The 18,464-nt window shown below is 41.4% G+C and overlaps 4 protein-coding genes across 4 annotated transcripts; all 4 read right to left on the bottom strand.

The window, feature by feature from the left end:
* Positions 1-291: 291 nt before the first annotated feature.
* Positions 292-1,236, bottom strand: LOC146557027 (olfactory receptor 10Z1-like). Its single transcript, XM_085249309.1, has one exon. The coding sequence runs from the start codon at positions 1,234-1,236 to the stop codon at positions 292-294; it is 945 nt and encodes a 314-aa protein (XP_085105435.1).
* A 3,622-nt stretch (positions 1,237-4,858) lies between these two features.
* Positions 4,859-5,803, bottom strand: LOC146557026 (olfactory receptor 4B13-like). Its single transcript, XM_085249948.1, has one exon. The coding sequence runs from the start codon at positions 5,801-5,803 to the stop codon at positions 4,859-4,861; it is 945 nt and encodes a 314-aa protein (XP_085106074.1).
* A 7,012-nt stretch (positions 5,804-12,815) lies between these two features.
* Positions 12,816-13,760, bottom strand: LOC146557025 (olfactory receptor 4B13-like). Its single transcript, XM_085250134.1, has one exon. The coding sequence runs from the start codon at positions 13,758-13,760 to the stop codon at positions 12,816-12,818; it is 945 nt and encodes a 314-aa protein (XP_085106260.1).
* A 2,323-nt stretch (positions 13,761-16,083) lies between these two features.
* On the bottom strand, positions 16,084-18,061 carry LOC146557024 (olfactory receptor 6F1-like). The gene has a single exon (XM_085249262.1). The coding sequence runs from the start codon at positions 17,824-17,826 to the stop codon at positions 16,882-16,884; it is 945 nt and encodes a 314-aa protein (XP_085105388.1). The 5' UTR covers positions 17,827-18,061; the 3' UTR covers positions 16,084-16,881.
* Positions 18,062-18,464: the final 403 nt, after the last annotated feature.

Here is an 18,464-nt window from a genome sequence, read left to right as displayed (position 1 = left end):
AAAATCAAATTCTTAGTCAAAAACATGAAAAAAAATGTTGTTTTCATTTAACGTTCGTGCTGGATCGAGCAAATATGACATATATGACAAATATATGTCATATTATGACAAATGTAACAAAGAATATTAGTAAAATTAGTCTAGTCCAAATATATGTTTGCCTTAGACAAGGCAAACATGACTAAATGTTTCTGAATCAAGTGCCTTCAGAAAGACTTGTATTTATATTGCTGCATCTGTTTTGAATATTTTTGAATTATTTTAAATAAGGAAATCAAACCTTAATGGAAATCATTTCCCTTTCAAATGAATTAAACTCAAGATTCTGTTTCGTATTTTGGTGAGTTTAAATCCATACATGAGAGGATTCGTAACTGGAGTGATGATGAGAAATTCAAGAGCGATGAAGTTTTGGAGGCTTTGGGATAAATCTCTGGAGCCAAAGCGCAAGTACATCGAATCAAAAGCCATTACAGTGACATTTATGATCACAGAAGTCAGATGGGGCACACAGGTCTGCGTAAACTTTACTCTGTCCTCTCTGGACCTCACACATGTTTTAATAAGGTATATGTAAGTCCAAATTATGAAAAGCCAATGAGACAGATAAACGACAAGTATCACATATGCACTTATGTTATTTGAAAAAGTGTCAGCTTCAGGACAAGCAAGTTTAACAATTAACCAGTTTAGACATAAGACTCTCTGAATCTTTATACCACATAACTTGAGTCTTGCTGTAAGCACTACATTGATGGCAAAAATGCAGAAAGGTGTCAGCCAGGAGAAACACACCAGCTGTGAAAGCCTCCTCTTAGTCATGAAAGAGTGGTAGTGCAGAGGTCGACATATAGCCAGATACCTGTCAAAGGCCATGACAGTTAAAATAGACAAATTACAGCAAGCAAATGAATACATGATAAAAGCTTGTAAAAGGCACCCTTCATAGGAGATTCTGTGAGAAGACGACAGTAAATCTGAAAGGAATTTGGGGTAGAAACCTGTGGTTCCATAAAGGGCATTAATGCAAAGGCTACTCAGGAAAATGTACATAGGTTCATGGAGGCTTTCATCCAAGACAATGAGCAGCACAAGAGAAATATTGAAGAACAAAATCACACAGTAATACAGTAAAGTAACTGAGAAGAGGGGTACTGTGAAATTCATTATCTCATTAAATCCTGACAGAATAAAACTTCTTTCATTAGACTGATTATCCATGATCAGAGGGCACATCTACCTTTTTAAAATAACAACATAACAGAGCACTGAGCTGCTGCGTCTGTACCTGACTAATGTCTGCTGTCCCTCTTCACCTCCCATTAATTATAGAATAAAATAAAATACTATATACAGTACAATAAATAGAATAAAATATACAATAGGATAGAAATAGAATGCAAATGCTTTATACAACTGAGTAAAAATACAACTTTGTCAGAAAAAGAGTATTGCACTCAGTGTGTGTGAATGTGTGTGTTTGATCAGTTAAAGTCTTTGTTGTGGAGCCTGACAGCAGTGAGGAGGAAAGACCTGCGAAATCTCTCCGTCCCACACCGTGTGTGCCGCAGCCTGCCACTGAAGGAGCTGCTCAGTGCTGTCACAGTCTCCTGCATGGGGTGGGAGATGTTGTCCAACAGGGATGAGTGTATGTTTTTGTTCTGTGTCCTGTTTGTTTCTATATGTGTCTTTCTGGCTGCTGTTACAACCAAATTTCCCCCTGTGGGACAATTAAAGGATTATTCTATTCTAATGCTGTTTCTATCAAACTATTTTTCTCCTACAGTTACACAGAGGCCTGACAACAATATTATACATTCACATTATAATGCAGCCACCTAATGTTATCACATCATATCACAACTCCACACTGGGTTTCAGCCCCCAGCTGACTCTGGACCCCTGGAGGTTAAGAAGCCAGCTGAGGACTGCACCCGGCTGTTGCTGCCTGAGCAGAGTCAATGCTCTGTGCAGCTGCAGCCTGCTATGTGCCTGCCAGAGGCCCATGCGCCTGCTGGTCCTGTTCTGTGCCTGCCAGGGGCCCGTGTGCCTGCTGGTTCTGTTCTGTCCCTGCCAGGGGCCTGTGCACCTGCTGGTTCTGTTCTGTGCCTGCCAGAGGCCCGTGCACCTGCTGGTTCTGTTCTGTGCCTGCCAGGGGCCCGTGCGCCTGCTGGTCCTGTTCTGTGCCTGCCAGGGGCCCGTGCACCTGCTGGTTCTGTTCTGTCCCTGCCAGGGGCCCGTGCGCCTGCTGGTTCTGTTCTGTCCCTGCCAGGGGCCCGTGCACCTGCTGGTTCTCTTCTGTGCCTGCCAGAGGTCCCTGTGCCCACTGGTCCTGAGACTGTTCTCGCTGGAGGGCCCGAGGAGCCCATCCAACCTCCTGCCTCGTCAGCTGGAGGGCCCGAGGAGCCCGTCCAGCCTCCTGCCTCGTCAGCTGGGGGGCCCGAGGAGCATCGTCAGCGTCGCCAGCTCCGGCTTCATCCTCCGCTTCAGCTGCTTCATCCTCGTCTGGCCCAGCCTCCGCTTCGCCTTCGTCTGGCCCAGCCTCCGCTTCAGCTGCTTCATCCTCGTCTGGCCCAGCCTCCGTGTCTTCGCCTTCGGCGTCGCCTGGTCCAGCCTCGTCTGGTTCTGTGGTTTATTGGCCGCCTTCCAGGCCACTGGTCGGGCGTCATCTCCGTCGTGGGCGGCCCCCAGACCCCCTTCGCCTGAATCGCCGCCGCTGCCTTCCGCTGCCTTCCGCTGCCTTCCGCTGCCTTCCGCTGCCTTCCGCACGGCCGGCCCCTGGACCCCTTTCGCCTGAGTCGCCACCGCTGCCTTCCGCACGGCCGGCCCCCGGATCGCCACCGCTGCCTTCCGCACGGCCGGCCCCCTGAACTGTTTCCACGTCGCCGCCGTTGCCGTCCGCACGGCCGGCCCCCTGAACTGTTCTTTTTTGGACTCCTCTTTTGTTTTGGGGCTTTCTTGTGCTTCGGTGTTTTGTTTCGAGCCCTCCTTCCTGGACCCCCGCTGCCCGCCCTGTTCGGGTTGTTTTCTGTTTTGCGCGGTTTTTGTGTTTTTCTTTCGTTTTCTTGTGTTGGGCTGTCTGGTGCCAGCCCTTGAGGGGGGGTACTGTCATGGTCCTGGGTCGGTGACCCAGCGCTTTTAGTTTATTATTATGATGATTATTATTGTTCGAGTTCTATGTGTTATATTCGGTCTGTCTGTCTATGGTGTCACCCCGTCTGTTTGCGAATCTGTCTGTTTAGTTCTGTGTCTTGTTTGGTTCCCTGTGTCTGAGTTTCCTGTCTTATTGTGAAGGTCTCTGTCTGATGTGAGTGTGTTCAGTTTACGTTTCCTCTGTCCCGTCAGCTCTGATTTCTCCCAGCTGTGTTGCCCTTCTGTCTCTCATCCCCTGATTACTGGTGTGTGTATTTAAGCCCTGTGTGTTCTCCTGCCTGTTGCCGGTTCGTCTGCGTTACGCCGTGTCAGTCTGCGTTACTCTGTGGTCCACGGTGTCCTGTCCCTCGTCAGTGTCTCTCTGCCTCTCACCCCATTCTGGTACCCTCTCAGGTTTGTCATTTAGCTTTCCCAGTTTAGGTCTTTAGTTTTGTCTTCCCTCTTGCCTGTTTTGTCATCTCACCACTGTGTAAATATAACATCACCAGCATTATCATCTACTGCCTGCGATTTGGGTCCTTTCTCCCGTCAATACCACATGGCTCGCCTCGACAGCCGTGACAGAATGTTTATATCACACAACTTGATGTTAGCAGGACATTGATGGAGAAAAAGCAGAAAGGTGTTAGCCTGGAGAAACACACCAGCTGAGAGAGCCTCCTTCCTAGTTAAGGCGAGGAAGGAGTAGAAGAGAAGGGAGTTACTGTTAAAATACTAGTATTGCATTGTTTTTTGTTGGGTTTTTTTTTTTTTATGCTATGGGATTGAAAAACTTCAAAAAACAACAACAGCACAATTTTATGCTTGATATGCTAAACAAAACTTTAATTCTTAAAGTAGTAAATACTACAGTATGTCAAGCAATGGGGATATATGATCAGATTTCAAAAAGTACAGAATTATGGTGTCATTAATTAATGTACAGAGAGAAATTTACATATAAATTTAAAAACAAAAAAAAATGCAAAATAAAAGTAGGTAACAGTTCAATTACTATTTTTCCAAAATAATAATAAAAAAACCTTTATATATAAATAAATAAATACTACTGAAAAAATACAACCTAATAACACTGATCCTTATATTTATATATGGAACGTGTTTATAGGAAAAAAAAAAAAGAAACATTAAGCGTTGTTAACTGACCTTTGTGATAAACTGAGATGTAACACACAGGAATGCCTGCACTAACCAGCCCTTTACAACAGAATATTTCATACAATATTTTGTTTACTTTAAACCTAAAACACTTTGAAATAAACCTGTTTAATCAACTTGCACATATATCAGCTAATATACCTTGAACATCAAGACACAGCAAGGCAAAGAAATGAAATGTCAATTTGTGATGATTTCTGAATGGTATATAGATGAATTTTACAACAGTACTTAAAAACTCATGCAGAATCCTTTTTAAAATGAAATTCTTAGTCAAAAACATGAAAAAAATGTTGTTTTCATTTAATGTTCGTGCTGGATTGAGCAAATATGACACATATGACAAATTTATGTCATATTATGATAAATATAACAAAGAATATTAGTAAAATTAGTCTAGTCCAAATATATGTTTGCCTTAGACAAGGCAAACATGACTAAATGTTTCTGAGTCAAGTGCCTTCAGAAAGACTTGTATTTATATTGCTGCATCTGTTTTGAATATTTTTGAATTGTTTTAAATAAGGAAATCTAACCTTAATGGAAATCATTTCCCTTTCAAATAAATTAAACTCAAGATTCTGTTTCGTATTTTGCTGAGTTTAAATCCATACACGAGAGGATTCATAACTGGAGGGATGATGAGAAATTCAAGAGTGATGAAGTTTTGGAGGCTTTGGGGTAAATCTCTGGAGCCAAAGCGCAAGTACATCACATCAACAGCCATTACAGTGACATTTATGATCACAGAAGTCAGATGGGCCACACAGGTCTGCATAAACATTACTCTGTCCTCTCTGGACCTCACACATGTTTTAATAAGATATATGTAAGTCCAAATTATGAAAACATAATGAAAATAACAAATGGCAATTATCACATATGCACTGATGTTATTTGGAAAAGTGTCAGCTTCAGGACAAGCAAGTTTAAAAATTAACCAGTTTAGACATAAGGCTCTCTGAATGTTTATACCACATAACTTGAGTCTTGCTGTAAGCAGGACATTAATGGAAAAAAGACAGAAAGGTGTCAGCCAGGAGAAACACACCAGCTGTGAAAGCCTCCTCTTAGTCATGAAAGAGTAGTAGTGCAGAGGTCGACATATAGCCAGATACCTGTCAAAGGCCATGACAGTTAAAATAGACACATCACAAAAAGAAAATGAATACGCGATAAAAGCTTGTAAAAGGCACCCTTCATAGGAGATTCTGTGAGAAGACGACAGTAAATCTGAAAGGAATTTGGGGTAGAAACCTGTGGTTCCATAAAGGGCATTAATGCAAAGGCTACTCAGGAAAATGTACATAGGTTCATGGAGGCTTTCATCCAAGACAATGAGCAGCACAAGAGAAATATTGAAGAACAAAATCACACAGTAATACAGTAAAGTAACTGAGAAGAGGGGTACTGTGAAATTCATCGTCTCATTAAATCCTGACAGAATGAAACTTCTTTCATTAGACTGATTATCCATGATCAGAGGGCACATCTACCTTTTTAAAATAACAACATAACAGAGCACTGAGCTGCTGCGTCTGTACCTGACTAATGTCTGCTGTCCCTCTTCACCTCCCATTAATTATAGAATAAAATAAAATACTATATACAGTACAATAAATAGAATAAAATATACAATAGGATAGAAATAGAATGCAAATGCTTTATACAACTGAGTAAAAATACAACTTTGTCAGAAAAAGAGTATTGCACTCAGAGTGTGTGGATGTGTGTGTTTGATCAGTTAAAGTCTTTGTTGTGGAGTCTGACAGCAGTGAGGAGGAAAGACCTGCGAAATCTCTCCGTCCCACACCGTGTGTGCCGCAGCCTGCCACTGAAGGAGCTGCTCAGTGCTGTCACAGTCTCCTGCATGGGGTGGGAGATGTTGTCCAACAGGGATGAGTGTATGTTTCTGTTCTGTGTCCTGTTTGTTTCTATATGTGTCTTTCTGGCTGCTGTTACAAGCAAATTTCCCCTTGTGGGACAATTAAAGGATTATTCTATTCTATTCTAATGCTGTTTCTATCAAACTATTTTTCTCCTACAGTTACACAGAGGCCTGACAACAATATTATACATTCACATTATAATGCAGCCACCTAATGTTATCACATCATATCACAACTCCACACTGTGTATCTAAGCCCTCAGTTCCCAGTCTTGTCATTCCGTCCATTCCTCATGTGTGTTTTCAGTTCAGTCCATCCAGTCAGCCAGCCAACCATTAATTTATTAATTCACTCACTTCCTCACTCATTCATTCATTTATTCAATTGGTATAGTCAGTCCGTCTTCTCATGTTCTGTTCATCCTGGCTTCACAACAAACATCATCCACATCCTTCACCAGCCTGCTAGTCCTGAGTTTGAGTCCTCTCTTCCTTCCACACATCACATTGTGTCACATATATAGAGACTGTTTATACATAGGGCCCAGGATTCTGTGCTAACATGAACCTTGTACAATGTGTGGTGCCAACTCATAAACAAAAACACACTTGCTGTGTATATAGTACTGTCAGGCCTTTATTTTTTAACAGCAGCTCTGTGGAAAGAAGGTAGTTTTAAAGCAGCATGAATCTATAACCTACTAAGCAATCACTTCTTTCTTCCCCTGTCTTTGAATTAATTTGCAAACTGTGAAACTGATATTCTGTTAAATATAGACATCATCATCTTAGTTAAATTTTCTGAATTAGCCTTGTGATATAAGTGTACAATGAGCGAGACTACAGAGGCACCCGAAAAACTGGCTAAACTTTGAGCCACAGTAAACACGTCACTCTTGAGACTCAAACATTTTATGCTTGAAAAAAGGATATAAATATGAGTCTGTTACTTGAGAAACAAAAACCTATTTACTGTAAATGACAATAAATTTACCAATTTACATCTTAATGGAACGTGTTAGAGATATGGCATTATGACACCTTAAGTTCAAACGATAAGATGACCTGGATTAAACCTAAAACCAGAAGTGGAAATGCATTTTAGTTTACATCTGAAAAAATGTAAAAAACAAAAAACAATAATGATAAATTTTTAAAAGGTAAAATATGTGTTAGTTGTCTTTAGATCTTTGATAGTCTAAAGGTCAAATTTAAGTAAACAATAATGCTTTTTACTGAGACTTGGTTGTCTTGGTGCATTTATAGTTAATGTTATGAGGCCTTCATTTGCTGTCATGTACAAGAGAATAATGTACATTTTTGAAATTTTATTTTGCTCCATTTTTATTTGGTGAACAAGAAACTCTTAATTTTGAAGTTCTTTTAAAATAAAATAAACCCAATATCCTGTTTCGTATTTTGGTGAGTTTAAATCCATATATGAGAGGATTCATAACTGGACGGATGATGAGAAATTCAATAGTGATGAAGTTTTGGAGGCTTTGAGGTAAACGTGTAGAGCCAGATATCATGTACACTGGATCAAGAAAAAACAGGAAAGTCATCAAAGAGATCAGGTGGGGCACACAGGTCTACGTAAACTTTAACCTGTCCTCTCTGGACCTCACACATGTTTTAATAAGATATATGTAAGTCCAAATTATAAAAAGCCAATGACACAGATAAACAATAACTGTTACATTTGCACTGATGTTTTTTCTAAAGGTGTCAACATCAGGACAAGCAAGTTTAATTATTAACCAGTTTAGATACAAGACTCTCTGAATGTGTCATGGTCCTGGGTCGGTGACCCAGCGCTTTCAGTTTATTATGATGATGATTATTGTTCGAGTTCTATGTGTTATATTCGGTCTGTCTCTGTCTGTCTATGGTGTCACCCCCACTGTTTGCGAATCTGTCTGTTTAGTTCTGTGTCTTGTTTGGTTCCCTGTGTCTGAGTTTCCTGTCTTATTGTGAAGGTCTCTGTCTGATGTGAGTGTGTTCAGTTTACGTTTCCTCTGTCCCGTCAGCTCTGATTTCTCCCAGCTGTGTTGCCCTTCTGTCTCTCATCCCCTGATTACTGGTGTGTGTATTTAAGCCCTGTGTGTTCTCCTGCCTGTTGCTGGTTCGTCTGCGTTACGCCGTGTCAGTCTGCGTTACGCCGTGGTCCATGGTGTCCTGTTCCTCGTCCGTGTCTCTCTGCCTCTCACCCCATTCTGGTACCCTCTCAGGTTTGTCATTTAGCTTTCCCAGTTTAGGTCTTTAGTTTTGTCTTCCCTCTTGCCTGTTTTGTCATCTCACCACTGTGTAAATATAACATCACCAGCATTATCATCTACTGCCTGCGATTTGGCTCCTTTCTCCCGTCAATACCACACGGCTCGCCTCGGCAGCCGTGACAGTACGAACCAGCCAAACATGGACCCAGCGGCATTCGCACCTTCCAAGGAGGTTCGGGAGGAATTAACCGATTCAGTTTCAAGATGGACTAATCTGTGGCTAGAGCATGAGGGGGACGAACTTCGTCATGCTCTGGAGGCCCGACTACAGCGGCTAGTTTCCAATCACCCCTGGCTGCTGGATTCACTTCACCCACTCGTACAGGACTTCATTCTCAACACACTTCATCTTCACCCCCCAACTGCGACAGCTGACCTGCCTGGCTTACTGGAAGATCCTCTCCCCAGTCCACCAGAGGACTCTCAGCCGGACAAAATGCCGCCCGTTCAGTCGGCTTCTCCCTCCTTCCGGGCAAAACGGCGGTCACGCCGCCGTCATCCTTCGCTCGCCAAGCAAGCCCTCGGGGTCAGTGAGAGTGACTGTTTCATTTACATGCAGCCCCCCAGTGGCCAGCTCACACCAGCCCAGGCTTTTTACAAAGCACTGGGAATCATCCTCATTCCACCCAGCCTATCCACTCCACAGCAGGAGCAGCCACTTCAGAGCTGGCTCATATCACCGCCCGCTTCCCCTGCCGCTCTTGCCCCTTCTCCCAGGTGGAAGCGACGTCCACGCGGCCGTCAGTTACCGGCAGATTCTGTGAGTCAGTGTTTTTTCTGTTCCATCTGAGCTTGCATTCATGACCACTCTGTCAGTTGATCCTGAGTCTAGTAATTCAATGCCAGTCAACTCAGGTTTATTCAAATGTGAAAAGATTAATTCAGAAACGGTTAATTCTTTGTCAGATACTCCAAGGTCCGTTAACACATGCTCTGAGGATTTAAAGGACTGCTTTCATTCTGCCTCTTCCGAGTCCTGTGTTATGCTAACCAGGACTTTTAATCCGGAATCTGAAAATAAAAAAGACTATCTACTAGAAGCTCGGTTAGCCGCCCGGCCAGAAGCTCAGTTGCCACCTCCACCACATTCAGCCTCACCACCCATAGCTCAGTTACAGTCACAGCCAGACTTACTGCAAACTATGTTGCAATCCCTAGCCCAGTCAGTAGCCCAGTTGGCAGAAGAATCATCAGCCTTATCATCCATTCAGTCTCCCACTCCAAGACCATTGTCATCACAACCATTATGTCAGTCACCCTCAGTTCAGCCTCCTGTTCAGCAGCCACCAGCCCTGCATCCTGTGTCAGTTTCTCCACCTGTACAACAATACAAGTCAATTCAACCTGAAAAACACTGTTCTTCGCCCATCCATTCCAAGCAGAGAGACAAATCTAATAATGTCAACATTCCTCAAAGGCTGGCCAGTTCTGAGACTGAGATGCACTCCAGGGCCTCCATTGAGGCTGGGTTTCAGCCCCCAGCTGACTCTGGACCCCTGGAGGTTAAGAAGCCAGCTGAGGACTGCACCCGGCTGTTGCTGCCTGAGCAGAGTCAATGCTCTGTGCAGCTGCAGCCTGCTATGTGCCTGCCAGAGGCCCATGCGCCTGCTGGTCCTGTTCTGTGCCTGCCAGGGGCCCGTGTGCCTGCTGGTTCTGTTCTGTCCCTGCCAGGGGCCCGTGCACCTGCTGGTCCTGTTCTGTGCCTGCCAGAGGCCCGTGCACCTGCTGGTTCTGTTCTGTGCCTGCCAGGGGCCCGTGCACCTGCTGGTTCTCTTCTGTGCCTGCCAGAGGTCCCTGTGCCCACTGGTCCTGAGACTGTTCTCGCTGGAGGGCCCGAGGAGCCCATCCAACCTCCTGCCTCGTCAGCTGGAGGGCCCGAGGAGCCCGTCCAGCCTCCTGCCTCGTCAGCTGGGGGGCCCGAGGAGCATCGTCAGCGTCGCCAGCTCCGGCTTCATCCTCCGCTTCAGCTGCTTCATCCTCGTCTGGCCCAGCCTCCGCTTCGCCTTCGTCTGGCCCAGCCTCCGCTTCAGCTGCTTCATCCTCGTCTGGCCCAGCCTCCGTGTCTTCGCCTTCGGCGTCGCCTGGTCCAGCCTCGTCTGGGTCTGTGGTTTATTGGCCGCCTTCCAGGCCACTGGTCTGGCGTCATCTCCATCGTAGGCGGCCCCCAGACCCCCTTCGCCTGAATCGCCGCCGCTGCCTTCCGCTGCCTTCCGCTGCCTTCCGCTGCCTTCCGCTGCCTTCCGCTGCCTTCCGCACGGCCGGCCCCTGGACCCCTTTCGCCTGAGTCGCCACCGCTGCCTTCCGCACGGCCGGCCCCCGGATCGCCGCCGCTGCCGTCCGCATGGCCGGCCCCCTGAACTGTTTACACGTCGCCGCCGTTGCCGTCCGCACGGCCGGCCCCCTGAACTGTTCTTTTTTGGACTCCTCTTTTGTTTTGGGACTTTCTTGTGCTTCGGTGTTTTGTTTCGAGCCCTCCTTCCTGGACCCCCGCTGCCCGCCCTGTTCGGGTTGTTTTCTGTTTTGGGCGGTTTTTGTGTTTTTCTTTCGTTTTCTTGTGTTGGGCTGTCTGGTGCCAGCCCTTGAGGGGGGGTACTGTCATGGTCCTGGGTCGGTGACCCAGCGCTTTTAGTTTATTATTATGATGATTATTATTGTTCGAGTTCTATGTGTTATATTCGGTCTGTCTGTCTATGGTGTCACCCCGTCTGTTTGCGAATCTGTCTGTTTAGTTCTGTGTCTTGTTTGGTTCCGTGTCTGAGTTTCCTGTCTTATTGTGAAGGTCTCTGTCTGATGTGAGTGTGTTCAGTTTACGTTTCCTCTGTCCCGTCAGCTCTGATTTCTCCCAGCTGTGTTGCCCTTCTGTCTCTCATCCCCTGATTACTGGTGTGTGTATTTAAGCCCTGTGTGTTCTCCTGCCTGTTGCCGGTTCGTCTGCGTTACGCCGTGTCAGTCTGCGTTACTCTGTGGTCCACGGTGTCCTGTCCCTCGTCAGTGTCTCTCTGCCTCTCACCCCATTCTGGTACCCTCTCAGGTTTGTCATTTAGCTTTCCCAGTTTAGGTCTTTAGTTTTGTCTTCCCTCTTGCCTGTTTTGTCATCTCACCACTGTGTAAATATAACATCACCAGCATTATCATCTACTGCCTGCGATTTGGGTCCTTTTTCCCGTAAATACCACATGGCTCGCCTCGACAGCCGTGACAGAATGTTTATATCACACAACTTGATGTTAGCAGGACATTGATGGAGAAAAAGCAGAAAGGTGTTAGCCTGGAGAAACACACCAGCTGAGAGAGCCTCCTTCCTAGTTAAGGCGAGGAAGGAGTAGAAGAGAAGGGAGTTACTGTTAAAATACTATTATTGCATTGTTTTTTGTTGGTTTTTTTTTTTATGCTATGGGATTGAAAAACTTCAAAAAACAACAACAGCACAATTTTATGCTTGATATGCTAAACAAAACTTTAATTCTTAAAGTAGTAAATACTACAGTATGTCAAGCAATGGGGATATATGATCAGATTTCAAAAAGTACAGAATTATGGTGTCATTAATTAATGTACAGAGAGAAATTTACATATAAATTTAAAAACAAAAAAAATGCAAAATAAAAGTAGGTAACAGTTCAATTACTATTTTTCGAAAATAAAATAAAAAAAACCTTTATATATAAATAAATAAATACTACTGAAAAAATACAACCTAATAACACTGATCCTTATATTTATATATGGAACGTGTTTATAGGAAAAAAAAAGAAAGAAACATTAAGCGTTGTTAACTGACCTTTGTGATAAACTGAGATGTAACACACAGGGATTCCTGCACTAACCAGCCCTTTACAACAGAATATTTCATACAATATTTTGTTTACTTTAAACCTAAAACACTTTGAAATAAACCTGTTTAATCAACTTGCACATATATCAGCTAATATACCTTGAACATCAAGACACAGCAAGGCAAAGAAATGAAATGTCAATTTGTGATGATTTCTGAATGGTATATAGATGAATTTTACAACAGTACTTAAAAATTCATGCAGAATCCTTTTCAAATGAAATTCTTAGTCAAAAACATGAAAAAAATGTTGTTTTCATTTAATGTTCGTGCTGGATTGAGCAAATATGACACATGACAAATTTATGTCATATTATGATAAATATAACAAAGAATATTAGTAAAATTAGTCTAGTCCAAATATATGTTTGCCTTAGACAAGGCAAACATGACTAAATGTTTCTGAATCAAGTGCCTTCAGAAAGACTTGTATTTATATTGCTGCATCTGTTTTGAATATTTTTGAATTGTTTTAAATAAGGAAATCTAACCTTAATGGAAATCATTTCCCTTTCAAATAAATTAAACTCAAGATTCTGTTTCGTATTTTGCTGAGTTTAAATCCATACACGAGAGGATTCATAACTGGAGGGATGATGAGAAATTCAAGAGTGATGAAGTTTTGGAGGCTTTGGGGTAAATCTCTGGAGCCAAAGCGCAAGTACATCACATCAACAGCCATTACAATGGCATTTATGATCACAGAAGTCAGATGGGCCACACAGGTCTGCATAAACATTACTCTGTCCTCTCTGGACCTCACACATGTTTTAATAAGATATATGTAAGTCCAAATTATGAAAACATAATGAAAATAACAAATAGCAATTATCACATATGCACTGATGTTATTTGGAAAAGTGTCAGCTTCAGGACAAGCAAGTTTAAGAATTAACCGGGTTAGACATAAGGCTCTCTGAATGTTTATACCACATAACTTGAGTCTTGCTGTAAACAGGACATTAATGGAAAAAAGACAGAAAGGTGTCAGCCAGGAGAAACACACCAGCTGTGAAAGCCTCCTCTTAGTCATGAAAGAGTAGTAGTGCAGAGGTCGACATATTGCCAGATACCTGTCAAAGGCCATGACAGTTAAAATAGACAAATCACAAAAAGAAAATGAATACGCGATAAAAGCTTGTAAGAGGCACCCTTCATAGGAGATTCTGTGAGAAGACGACAGTAAATCTGAAAGGAATTTGGGGTAGAAACCTGTGGTCCCATAAAGGGCATTAATGCAAAGGCTACTCAGGAAAATGTACATAGGTTCATGGAGGCTTTCATCCAAGACAATGAGCAGCACAAGAGAAATATTGAAGAACAAAATCACACAGTAATACAGTAAAGTAACTGAGAAGAGGGGTACTGTGAAATTCATCGTCTCATTAAATCCTGACAGAATGAAACTTCTTTCATTAGACTGATTATCCATGATCAGAGGGCACATCTACCTTTTTAAAATAACAACATAACAGAGCACTGAGCTGCTGCTTCTGTACCTGACTAATGTCTGCTGTCCCTCTTCACCTCCCATTAATTATAGAATAAAATAAAATACTATATACAGTACAATAAATAGAATAAAATATACAATAGGATAGAAATAGAATGCAAATGCTTTATACAACTGAGTAAAAATACAACTTTGTCAGAAAAAGAGTATTGCACTCAGTGTGTGTGGATGTGTGTGTTTGATCAGTTAAATTCTTTGTTGTGGAGTCTGACAGCAGTGAGGAGGAAAGACCTGCGAAAGCTCTCCGTCCCACACCGTGTGTGCCGCAGCCTGCCACTGAAGGAGCTGCTCAGTGCTGTCACAGTCGCCTGCATGGGGTGGGAGATGTTGTCCAGCAGGGATGAGTGTATGTTTCTGTTCTGTGTCCTGTTTGTTTCTATATGTGTCTTTCTGGCTGCTGTTACAAGCAAATTTCCCCTTGTGGGACAATTAAAGGATTATTCTATTCTATTCTAATGCTGTTTCTATCAAACTATTTTTCTCCTACAGTTACACAGAGGCCTGACAACAATATTATACATTCACATTATAATGCAGCCACCTAATGTTATCACATCATATCACAACTCCACACTGTGTATCTAAGCCCTCAGTTCCCAGTCTTGTCATTCCGTCCATTCCTCATGTGTGTTTTCAGTTCAGTCCATCCAGTCAGCCAGCCAACCATTAATTTATTAATTCACTCACTCACTCCCTCACTCATTCATTCATTTATTCAATTGGTATAGTCAGTCCGTCTTCTCATGTTCTGTTCATCCTGGCTTCACAACAAACATCATCCACATCCTTCACCAGCCTGCGAGTCCTGAGTTTGAGTCCTCTCTTCCTTCCACACATTACATTGTGTCACATATATAGAGACTGTTTATACATAGGGCCCAGAATTCTGTGCTAACATGAACCTTGTACAATGTGTGGTGCCAACTCATAAACAAAAACACACTTGCTGTATATATAGTACTGTCAGGCCTTTATTTTTTAACAGCAGCTCTGTGGAAAGAAGGTAGTTTTAAAGCAGCATGAATCTATAACCTACTAAGCAATCACTTCTTTCTTCTCCTGTCTTTGAATTAATTTGCAAACTGTGAAACTGATATTCTCTTAAATATAGACATCATCATGTCAGTTATATTTTCTGAATTAGCCTTGTGATATAAGTGTACAATGAGCGAGACTACAGAGGCACCCGAAAAACTGGCTAAACTTTGAGCCACAGTAAACACGTCACTCTTGAGACTCAAACATTTTATGCTTGAAAAAAGGATATAAATATGAGTCTGTTACTTGAGAAACAAAAACCTATTTACTGTAAATGACAATAAATTGACCAATTTACATCTCAATGGAACGTGTTAGAGATATGGCATTATGACACCTCAAGTTCAAACGATAAGATGACCTGGATTAAACCTAAAACCAGAAGTGGAAATGCATTTTAGTTTACATCTGAAAAAATGTAAAAACAAGAAACAATAATAATAAATTTTCAAAAGGTAAAATATGTGTTAGCTGTCTTTAGATCTTTGATAGTCTAAAGGTCAAATTTAAGTAAACAATAATGCTTTTTACTGAGACTTGGTTGTCTTGGTGCATTTATAGTTAATGTTATGAGGCCTTCATTTGCTGTCATGTACAAGAGAATAATGTACATTTTTGAAATTTTATTTTGCTCTATTTTTATTTGGTGAACAAGAAAGTCTTAATTTTGAAGTTCTTTTAAAATAAAATAAACCCAATATCCTGTTTCGTATTTTGGTGAGTTTAAATCCATATATGAGAGGATTCATAACTGGAGGGATGATGAGAAATTCAATAGTGATGAAGTTTTGGAGGCTTTGAGGTAAACGTGTAGAGCCAGATATCATGTACACTGGATCAAGAAAAAACAGGAAAGTCATCAAAGAGATCAGGTGGGGCACACAGGTCTGCGTAAACTTTAACCTGTCCTCTCTGGACCTCACACATGTTTTAATAAGATATATGTAAGTCCAACTTATAAAAAGCCAATGACACAGATAAACAATAAGTGTTACATTTGCACTGATGTTTTTTCTAAAGATGTCAACATCAGGACAAGCAAGTTTAATTATTAACCAGTTTAGATACAAGACTCTCTGAATGTTTATATCACACAACTTGAGTCTTGATGTCAGCAGGACATTGATGGAGAAAAGGCAGAAAGGTGTTAGCCTGGAGAAACACACCAGCTGAGAGAGCCTCCTTCCTAGTTAAGGCGAGGAAGGAGTAGAAGAGAAGGGAGTTATTGTTAAAATACTTTTGTTTTTTTGTTTTTTTATTTTATGCTATGGGATTGAAAAACTTCAAAAAACAAAAGCACAATTTTATGCTTGATATGCTAAACAAAACTTTAATTTTTAAAGTAGTAAATACTACAGTATGCCAAGCAATGGGGATATATGATCAGATTAAAAAAATTCAGAATTATGGTGTCATTAATGTACAGAGAGAAATTTACATATAAATTTAAAAACAAAAAAAAAAGCCAAATAAAAGTAGGTAACAGTTCAATTACTATTACTATTTTTCCAAAATAATAATAATAAAAAACCCTATATAAATACATAAATACTACTGAAAAAATACAACCTAATAACACTGATCCTTATATTTATACATGTAACGTGTTTATTGAAAAAAAGAAAGATTAAGCATTGTTAACTGACCTTTGTGATAAACTGAGATGTAACACACAGGGATGCCTGCACTAACCAGCCCTTTACAACAGAATATTTCATACAATATTTTGTTTACTTTAAACCTAAAACACTTTGAAATAAACCTGTTTAATCAACTTGCACATATATCAGCTAATATACCTTGAACATCAAGACACAGCAAGGCAAAGAAATGAAATATCAATTTGTGATGATTTCTGAATGGTATATAGATGAATTTTACAACAGTACTTAAAAACTCATGCAGAATCCTTTTTCCTTAGACAAGGCAAACATGACTAAATGTTTCTGAATCAAGTGCCTTCAGAAAGACTTGTATTTATATTGCTGCATCTGTTTTGAATATTTTTGAATTCAAATCATTTCCTTTTCAAATAAATTAAACTCAAGATTCTGTTTCGTATTTTGGTGAGTTTAAATCCATACATGAGAGGATTCATAACTGGAGGGATGATGAGAAATTCAAGAGCGATGAAGTTTTTGAGGCTTTGGGGTAAATCTCTGGAGCCAAAGCGCAAGTACATCGAATCAAAAGCCAGTACAGTGAAATTTATGATCACAGAAGTCAGATGGGGCACACAGGTCTGCGTAAACTTTACTCTGTCCTCTCTGGACCTCACACATGTTTTAATAATATATATGTAAGTCCAAATTATGAAAAGCCAATGAGACAGATAAATGACAAGTATCACATATGCACTGATGTTATTTGAAAAAGTGTCAGCTTCAGGACAAGCAAGTTGAACAATTAACCAGTTTAGACATAAGGCTCTCTGAATCTTTATACCACATAACTTGAGTCTTGCTGTAAGCAGGACATTAATGGCAAAAACACAGAAAGGTGTCAGCCAGGAGAAACACACCAGCTGTGAAAGCCTCCTCTTAGTCATGAAAGAGTGGTAGTGCAGAGGTCGACATATAGCCAGATACCTGTCAAAGGCCATGACAGTTAAAATAGACAAATCACAGCAAGCAAATGAATACATGATAAAAGCTTGTAAAAGGCACCCTTCATAGGAGATTCTGTGAGAAGACGACAGTAAATCTGAAAGGAATTTTGGGTAGAAACCTGTGGTTCCATAAAGTGCATTAATGCAGAAGCTGCTCAGTAAAATGTACATAGGTTCATGGAGGCTTTCATCCAAGACAATGAGCAGCACAAGAGAAATATTGAAGAACAAAATCACACAGTAATACAGTAAAGTAACTGAGAAGAGGGGTACTGTGAAATTCATTATCTCATTAAATCCTGACAGAATGAAACTTCTTTCATTAGACTGATTATCCATGATCAGAGGGCACATCTACCTTTTTAAAATAACAACATAACAGAGCACTGAGCTGCTGCGTCTGTACCTGACTAATGTCTGCTGTCCCTCTTCACCTCCCATTAATTATAGAATAAAATAAAATACTATATACAGTACAATAAATAGAATAAAATATACAATAGGATAGAAATAGAATGCAAATGCTTTATACAACTGAGTAAAAATACAACTTTGTCAGAAAAAGAGTATTGCACTCAGTGTGTGTGGATGTGTGTGTTTGATCAGTTAAAGTCTTTGTTGTGGAGTCTGACAGCAGTGAGGAGGAAAGACGTGCGAAATCTCTCCGTCCCACACCGTGTGTGCCGCAGCCTGCCACTGAAGGAGCTGCTCAGTGCTGTCACAGTCTCCTGCATGGGGTGGGAGATGTTGTCCAACAGGGATGAGTGTATGTTTCTGTTCTGTGTCCTGTTTGTTTCTATATGTGTCTTTCTGGCTGCTGTTACAAGCAAATTTCCCCTTGTGGGACAATTAAAGGATTATTCTATTCTATTCTAATGCTGTTTCTATCAAACTATTTTTCTCCTACAGTTACACAGAGGCCTGACAACAATATTATACATTCACATTATAATGCAGCCACCTAATGTTATCACATCATATCACAACTCCAC

This window comes from Mchenga conophoros, linkage group LG16, assembly GCF_057382185.1.
Source record: "Mchenga conophoros isolate Kocher_MC1m ecotype Shallow Benthic linkage group LG16, M_conophoros_male_GT1.1, whole genome shotgun sequence".
Taxonomy (NCBI): Eukaryota; Metazoa; Chordata; class Actinopteri; order Cichliformes; family Cichlidae; genus Mchenga; species Mchenga conophoros.
This window is presented reverse-complemented; position numbering and strand designations above follow the sequence as displayed.